Source organism: Elaeis guineensis, chromosome 1 (genome assembly GCF_000442705.2).
Source record: "Elaeis guineensis isolate ETL-2024a chromosome 1, EG11, whole genome shotgun sequence".
NCBI classification, from domain to species: domain Eukaryota; kingdom Viridiplantae; phylum Streptophyta; class Magnoliopsida; order Arecales; family Arecaceae; genus Elaeis; species Elaeis guineensis.
Genome location: NC_025993.2, coordinates 102,743,347 through 102,752,072, shown reverse-complemented (window position 1 = coordinate 102,752,072; position 8,726 = coordinate 102,743,347). Strand labels below are relative to the sequence as shown.

Genomic DNA, 8,726 nt, shown 5'->3' with positions numbered 1-8,726 from the left:
TAGTTGCCAAGGGTTACCGTCAGCATTATAGTATTGACTATGACAAGACGTTCTCTCCTGTGGCAATGCTTAAGTCTATCTGGATTATGCTTGCTATCACTGTACACTTAGATTATAAGATCTGACATATGGATGTCAAAACCACTTTCCTTAATGGGGAGCTGGAAGAAGAAGTGTATATGATACAACCTGAAGGGTTCACATCCACAGATGAGTCGAAAGTGTGTAAGCTGAAAAGGTCTATTTATGGACTTAAGCAGGCATCTAAGAGTTGGAACATGCATTTTGATAAGGTGATCAAAATATATGACTTCGTTGGGAATGAAGAAGAGCCTTGCATCTACAAGTGGGCTTCTGATTATGTAGTCATCTTTCTTATACTGTATGTGGATGATATACTATTACTAGAAAATGACATCCCGACTTTGCAGAGTATGAAGCTGTGGTTATCATCACAGTTCTCTATGAAAGACTTAGGAGAAGCATCCTACATCCTAGAGAAGAAGATCTATAGTGATAGATCTAGAAAGTTGCTTAGATTATCCCAAACCACGTACATCAATATCCTGTTGAAGCGGTTCAACATGGATAATTTCAAAAAAGACTATCTTTCGATAGGCCATGGGATTACACTTTTCAAGAGGGATTGTCTGACAACTTCTGAGGAGAGAGAGCGCATAAGTAGAATACCATATGCTTCGACAGTGGGATCTATTATGTACGCTATGACATGTATGAGGTCGAATGTGGCCTATTCACTAGGGATAGTAAGTAGGTACCAGTCTGATCCGAGTGAAAAGCATTAAAAAATTATGAAAGTAATTCTTAAGTATTTGAGAAATATTAAAGACCAATAACTTATCTATGAAGATATTGATCTGAAACTTATGAGATATACTGATTTTAATTTTCAATCAGATTGTGATGACAGCAGAAGCGTGTCGGGCTATGTATTTACTCTGAATGGAGGAGCTATTTGCTGAAAGAATTTCAAGCAACATACTGTGGCCGATTCTGTATTCGAAATGAAATATAATGCTGCATCGGATGCTGTAAAATATTCTTCACCGCTATCACCTGGTGCGAAAGATCATGAACCATAGTGATGTCGAACTTCAAAAAATCGATGAAAAGGAGAACCTAGCCGACCCCTTCACTAAAGCTCTCGAGATCAAAGAGTTAATGATTTCAAATGAAAGATGGGTATAAGATACTTCTCTGATTGGCTTTAGTCCAAGTGGTAGTTATTGAAAATTATGTCCTAAAATCAATCGTGTGACGATTATTGATTATTGAATAAAATTTATTGATTAACGATTATTGATTATTGAATTATTGATTATTGAATAAAAATTATTCTAACATTTTTTATCACAAAGTAACATCTTCCTTGAATTCTTGTGTTATGATGAAGTCCTTAGAACTATGCTAGTGTGCGATAAAGAGAGGATTTATCGTATAGTTTTTAAATATATTCATGATCAAATGATATGTTATTACAGGACGATGACGTTTATCGAGTGGAGGTAGTTGTGTACTATATGGATTGATTATTCTCTTAACCAAGGAGAGTGGTGACACTGGTATGGCATATAGATGAGATATAGGAGTACATCATCACTGAATAAATGACTCACATACTGAGCATTCTACTGTCAAGAGCTGCTTGCAAAACATATGGGTATAAGTATCCTTCAGATCTGAGATCACCATAGTGACTTGCAAGCAACTCACTGTGCTTTGGTGTCAGACTATCTAGATTTTTAATACAATAACAGAAGGCTATTGGGTACAGTCAAGTACTTGCGAAGTCTGTGTGTGGATCAAGATGGGATTGACCCCTCTAGATTATTGAAGTTGATGTATTACTGTATTTCAATTTAGTAAAATCTTGGTTAGGATAATCCATGAGATAGATTTGAAAGGTTGAAATACAACACGGATGAAGCAATCTCAGTTGACAATAACCTGAGACCATCCTAGAGCATTCAGGATCAAAAGGATTAATTATGCGATAACTATGTGTATGCATTCTAAAATATTTTTTTATGATAATTCGATCTATTTGGACGTCGAAAATCATTGCTAGATGGTATCTTGATTAGTGCAGGAATTGGTTTCCGTGCTACCGACTTAGTGTTTGAACCTATGGAGTCACGCACACAAGTCAGACAAAGAAGGAAGGAATTGGCCTATGTTTATATGTTCAATTTAGAAGTACCTGACTTGATTGAATATATAAGCTAACTTGATTGAAAATAAGTTATGGATTAAACGATATTGAAGAGTTGACTATGTCTAGCTAGCACTATACATGACGTTCAGATTTGATCCCAGAGATGAATAGTTTCTGATCTATGATCCATGGAGCATATGAAAGATTGAATTTAAGTACTAATTAATTTTAGATTAGATCTGAATTAATTAAATTTAAGTTAGACTTGGTACAAAAATCTTAAAGAGTTTAGAATTGATAGTCTTTCGAAATTGTTTCGAACTAGCTTCGAATTAGATTTGAATCGGATCCATTTTCGATGAGATATGAGTATTCCCACTTGCACTGAGATTTTCTTCTATTATGGGCCGACCAGCACTTGGAGTTTTGCTCATTTGGGGCATCCCATGTGGGTGAGGGAGTGGGTACAAATTGGTTGTCATATATGATGGCAATTCTATCTCATGTAGAAATCCTTCTTTCATGAGTATTAGACTGATTCAAATCAGATTTGAGTTAGGACTCTTATACTTATTAGGTCATGAAAATTATCTATAAATAGAGAGGGTCTCTACCTATGGATGCATAGCAAATAAATCAGATCGAGAGAAGAGAGAAAGAGAGAGAGAGGCATGAGAAGAGAGAGAGATCCCTTCTTCCCCCTTGCCCTCTCCTCTTATTGCCGCCCCTCTTCTCTTGGGCATGGCTCCATCTTGGACATCCCACCTGCTGGTGTGAGGTGTCACACCAGCACATCTCATCCCTCAATTGATTGAGTTGCAAAGATAATTAGATTGGAGTTCATCCTGCTTTCCTGCAGCATCTGACGTACATACGAAGTAGAGGATCTGCACATCCAGGCCTCCGCAAAAGTTTATATCAGATAATTTGAGATTTGATCTCTGGTTCTGCTGCTAATCAAGTAAGGATTTGATCCTTAATCATGTAGATGAATAAAAAAAATTTTAGGTGCAACCTGGGCCTTCCGAGGAGAAACAATTTTTTTTCCTTCAATAGATATCTCATATCTAGCAGTCCAACTCTGTTTTCCATACAACTTCTTTAAGTTGAGGAGTATGGGAGGAACATCCATGCCTTTATGTTGTCTCTAAAGCTCATTACTCATAAAGGCAAGCATGATATATTTGACAGTCACACTGTCATCTTGCCATATCTTGTATGTAATACTTTCCTCCTCAGTAGCATCTTCATCGATCGTATCAGATGCAGGAGTATCCAAAATATAGGAAACTCTTTTCTGTATGAGAATAATTCTCAAGTTTCTCAACCAGTCTATATAATTGGATTCGATCAACTTGTTGGCATCAAGTATGTCACGCAGTGAAAGTGAGAATGTCATTATGTAGATAAATCTACAATAACAAGAACATAATATAAGTGGATAACTCATGATGATATACGCAACTAGATTAGGTCTTTAATCTAATTGTTACTCCTATTATTTTATCGAATACCATAGCCCTCTCCTACGATAAATGAAACCTTGTGGTGCACAACAAACCTTCATGAGTTCAAAGGTAGGAAACTCCTTTCTAATTGCATCTCATGCAACTCTCAACATAAACTTACCTTTAAAATATTTAAAGTCTTGTGGTTGCACAATAAACTATAATATTTTAGTTAAGTTAGATCTTTTATTTTCATACAGTCGTATCTGAATAATGCGACTCTTATAGTTGCACAACAAAGCAACATATCCAAAATGTGTAAGCATCAACTATGCACCAAGACAACCCCACATCAATCCTCATAATAAGTCTTGTGGTTACACAACAAACCCACTGTAGTTCTTGACATGAAATTGGCTTAGCATGAAGGAAGGCTTTTGTAATGTCTACATCACTAAGCAATCCAAATTCAAAACTCAGTAGACCAAATTAACTAGATAAGTAGGTGAAAGGCTCCCGATACCTTCCTTAGATATCAATAATTTGGTCAGATAAGTAAATGGACCTAATTAAATAACCACCTTTGACACTTGTCTTAGACACCAACTGATCAATAAATTCAATATTCGAATAATAAGTGAATCTCGATACTACAACTTAATATAATTTTTAATGAGGGCTTTAAATTGATTTCTAGCATATCATAACATTTATATCATATGTAAAAATGCATATCATAAGAAGAAAAATAATAATATCATGCATCATAACATGTTATTCAAGTTGTAATATCATTCATATACATATGTCAAAAACATGATTACAAAAATCATGTAGGGTGCATTCAACAATTGAGCCAAAGTTATTTGACTATGATTTGGATCTAACACTTGATCCAATTTACTTATCAAATTTGATTTAAGCCAATATTTTGAATCTTAATCCAACTTGGATTACATCATATTCAAAACCCTAATCACATTAGGTCTGACCAGGTCAACAATTGACCTAAATCCAATGCATCCTAAAAATCGATTAAAATATTAATCTACCATGAATCATAAAATTTTAGATTATGATAAATTTTAAATTTAACAACTAAAATTTAAAGTCTAACTACAATCATGGTCAAAAATAATTTTTGATTTAAAGATCAATATAACTAATCGATTAAAATAATCAACAACATACGAATCAGATCAAATCTATATTACAGCAATAGCATCTGTTTGATTGAATCTAACAAAGATGGCTCTGATACCACTATTAGATCTCGATCACGTAATAAAATATAAATTTTAAAAATTTTTATATGCATAGAAGAAGTTTTAATATTTAAAACTCGCTGACCGAAATACAAATCCTAGAATCATCTTGCAAACTTCAATCAAACCAAAACAAGTATGTAAAGAGATAGAAGTTATACTTTCTGAAGATAATGGTCTAGTAATAAAATAATCTTTATAAGACTCTAAAGTAGAAGTCCTCCAACAGTGATCCACATGGGACTGATCAGAGTCTTTCCCATCCAATGTAGTGTTGCAGCCTTTCTTCATAAAAATACTACCGACTTTTCTTTTCAAATAATGATTGCACCACCACCTGTATACCTTCGAATCCTCTACTAAGATCACACCAAGAACCTCTTCTCAAGAGATCTCACCACCTAAATTTGATTTGGAGCTCCAACACTTGAAAAATCCAAATCCTAGGACAAACAACCCCTTGCTTTCTTTTTCTCTCTTGCCTTTCTTTTTATTTTTTCTTTATATTTTTTCTTATCTTTTTTTAAATTTTTTTGTCTTTTTCTCACTTATCACATGCCTAACAATCAGAATATCAGCACCTTATCACATAAGGGATGTCTCTTTAAATAAGGAATGAGGAGACACTAACAATCCCCAAGGGGCACCAACTCTTGGTGCTCCACTTCTTCATGTGGAGATTAAATTCTCCATATGATGAATTATGGCACAGAAGAGCCTTCAAACAGAAGGACTCCTCCTCTTCTACACCCATAATTTCTTTATTTAATTTAGGCATGGGATATTAAGGAATGATGAGAGAATTTAAGGTAGAGAGGTTAAGAGTCTTAATAAAGGACTCTCCTTCTTCCTTAATGCAGAATTAAATGGGGTGGCATTTATTTTTGGCATGGACTTCTGATGTGGCATGGAGGACTCCTATTCATATGAAACTCTTCCATGTTAGGTAAAAAATCAATTAAATTCAGACCTAATCCAATTAGATCAAAGGCAACAGGTTAAGTTTAGCTCAAACACTTTGAACTAACCTAATTAGAAACATAGATTAACAAAATATGCTAGCATATTAAATTAACCCATAGAATTTATAATAAACCCTAATTAGATCAGGACAAGATCAAATCTTAAGGTGTATGACCTATTAGGTTCCATATCTAGCCAGTAGTGGACTCAGGCTCATGACCTAAACCAATCGATTGAATTAGATCCATCCAAATACATCAATTAATCAGAATTCTTTCTAATTAATTTTTAAATTAAATTTTTTTAATTCTTATGAGTCTACAAGTCAAGATTAATATCTAGCAACGTATCATGACTATCCAAAAATGATAAATTTGATAAAAATACTAAAATTATCCTTCAATAGCAAGTTACCGGTGTAATTGAATCTTTCAATCATACAACATCTCAGATGAGCTATAGGTATGAAATCATGTCAAACCTAAATACTTATCTATATATATCTCGATTAGATGGTAATGATTCAATTGATGATACATTAAAAAAATTTTTCTAATTATCATCCTATTTTGCCCAAAGATTTTTCGAATCATCAACCTATGAGATCACATAAGATGTTCACTCTCCTTATTAGGAGTGATCGATCTCTTATTGATCATTCACAACCTTCATACACATTGCACCATATCAAGAATACCCCACATAAGGATCAAAAAATCAAACTAGAGAATGAACTAAAATATGGATTCATATACACAAGATACCATGGTGATCTCAGATCTTAGAATCACTTACACAACTCTCACTAGAGAACAATCAACTGACATACAAGATACCATGGTGTTCTCTCGTAGGTCAATTCAGTGAACTCATTCTCTAACGAGCACCAACATCTTTGTATTAGTGTTACTATATAAGTGATTGTGAGATCAACCATCTCTCCATCGAGCATACATAGGATGTGCCAGTCTTATCGGTATTATTGATCTCTAACTCAATAAACCAATGATTGAAAATATTTTAAATTAGGACTATTAAAGATTTAGATCTCACTGGCATGATCTTATCATAGCCTTAAGATCATTGTGCTAACCTATAGGGTTTATTATAATCTTAAATAAGCATAAGATGCAGCATATAATGAATCAAAATGCCTAATTTTATTAATAAAAATATCAATTGCATGAGTTTGAAAGATAAAAATATAGAAAAATATCCTATCGTATCACACATATGATTGGCTTGTAAGGCATTATTCTTTCACTTGGTTCATGTATAAGATCAACTAGAGAAATAAAGAGGTTCAACATTAAGTTCAAGCTTAAGTCAATTCTAGAAAGTTGCTATCGATTAAAAAATAATTTTTAAAATATTATCCAATCAAGCTTCATCAATAAGAGTCAGAGATCTTATCAAATCAAGTGATATTAAGATGAATCAAGGATCTTGATTGGTCAACTAACATTAAAATAAGTTACAGAGCTTATCAGGAGATACCATTATTCATACCATCTAAAAAAAGGTACTTGATTTCATAATAAGCAAAAATAAAGGAATGCAAAAACAAAGTATCTAATTTAAGATAAATTATATTCTGATTCTTGAACTAGGTCAAATTTTTTTAAATAATCTCTAAACTATAAAAAGCTAAAGTTTAATCTCTAAACTATTTGCGTCAGTTTAATGTTATCTTCAAATATGATTCAGATAATTTTCTCTCATGAAAAGTCTAATGTGGTAACCTCCGATGCTTAAGTATAGAATCTTTTACTCATATAGCTCAACCTGCACTAATATGGCTTAAAATATTTAAAAAAATACTACTGATGTGGCCAAAATTTCTAATTTTTCAAAATATATCCTTTTGGGCAAAAGATAAATCATACCCCAAGATCGCCACTAGAATCGATGGCACTAATGGCAGATACATTGCCCCATACTCCTTGATCTCTCGGATCATCTCTTCCATCTCAAATTTTGATAAGATGACCATCGTCAATTTCAATCCTAGTAGCCTCGTTGCGAACACTACTAGACCGTAGATATAGAATATCGGGATGATGTAGATGAACGTCTCTAGCACGCTGCTGCCCTCCTCTAACTTGAATCGATTGAGGATGATCTGGACCATTGAGATCAGATTTCGGAGGATTGCCATCATGCCTTTACTAGTCCTGATGGTCCTAAAGGAGTATAGAAGCATCGCCGTGTCATCCTCGCTCATTGTCTTCTGCCAACACCTAAGATCAGGCTCCATCGCCATCAATTCTTTGATCGTGTAGTGGATGTGGGCATCATTGCTGGTGATCCACCATCCTCAAGGAGGATGATGGGTAAATCATGGTCATAGGGGAGTTTACCAATGAGGGGGCAGGTGGCAAAAGTCAAGATCAGGTCAGTTAGAGATTTACTTGGTAATTTCTTATGGGGTGTTTAGGAGGTTGGTCATGGTGAGAATGGCGCCGAGGGACATGACGGTGAGGGAGATAATGGGGAAGTGGATGGAGTTGGAGAAGAGGAGGATAACCTAGCCCTTGCGAATGGAGACATTGGCGAGCCACACCTAGAAGGTGCTTGCAAGTCAGTTGGCCTTGATGTCAATGACTTGGAGGGAGGAGGAGGCATTGGCCGGTGGTGGTAGGGAGAAGACTGTGAAGGCATTATCGGCTAGCTTGGTGATGCGGAGAGAAGTATTGGAGAAGAGGAAGGAGGGGAGGGGGCCAAAAGGCAGTTGTAAGAGAGGGAGAGGACCTATAGAGAGTGCATGACAAGGAGGGCAATGGGGAGGATACCTTGAAGGTCGTTGCCTTGGAGGCCAAGGTAGAGGAGAGAGGAGCAGTTGGCGAGGACGGTAGAGATGGGACCCTTGAGGCA

At 35.2% G+C, this 8,726-nt stretch overlaps 1 protein-coding gene across 1 annotated transcript; it reads right to left on the bottom strand.

The window, feature by feature from the left end:
* Positions 1–7,701: 7,701 nt before the first annotated feature.
* Positions 7,702–8,115, bottom strand: LOC105038436 (4-coumarate--CoA ligase-like 4). Its single transcript, XM_073253634.1, has one exon. It carries the CDS (start codon positions 8,113–8,115, stop codon positions 7,702–7,704), a length of 414 nt encoding a protein of 137 aa, XP_073109735.1.
* Positions 8,116–8,726: the final 611 nt, after the last annotated feature.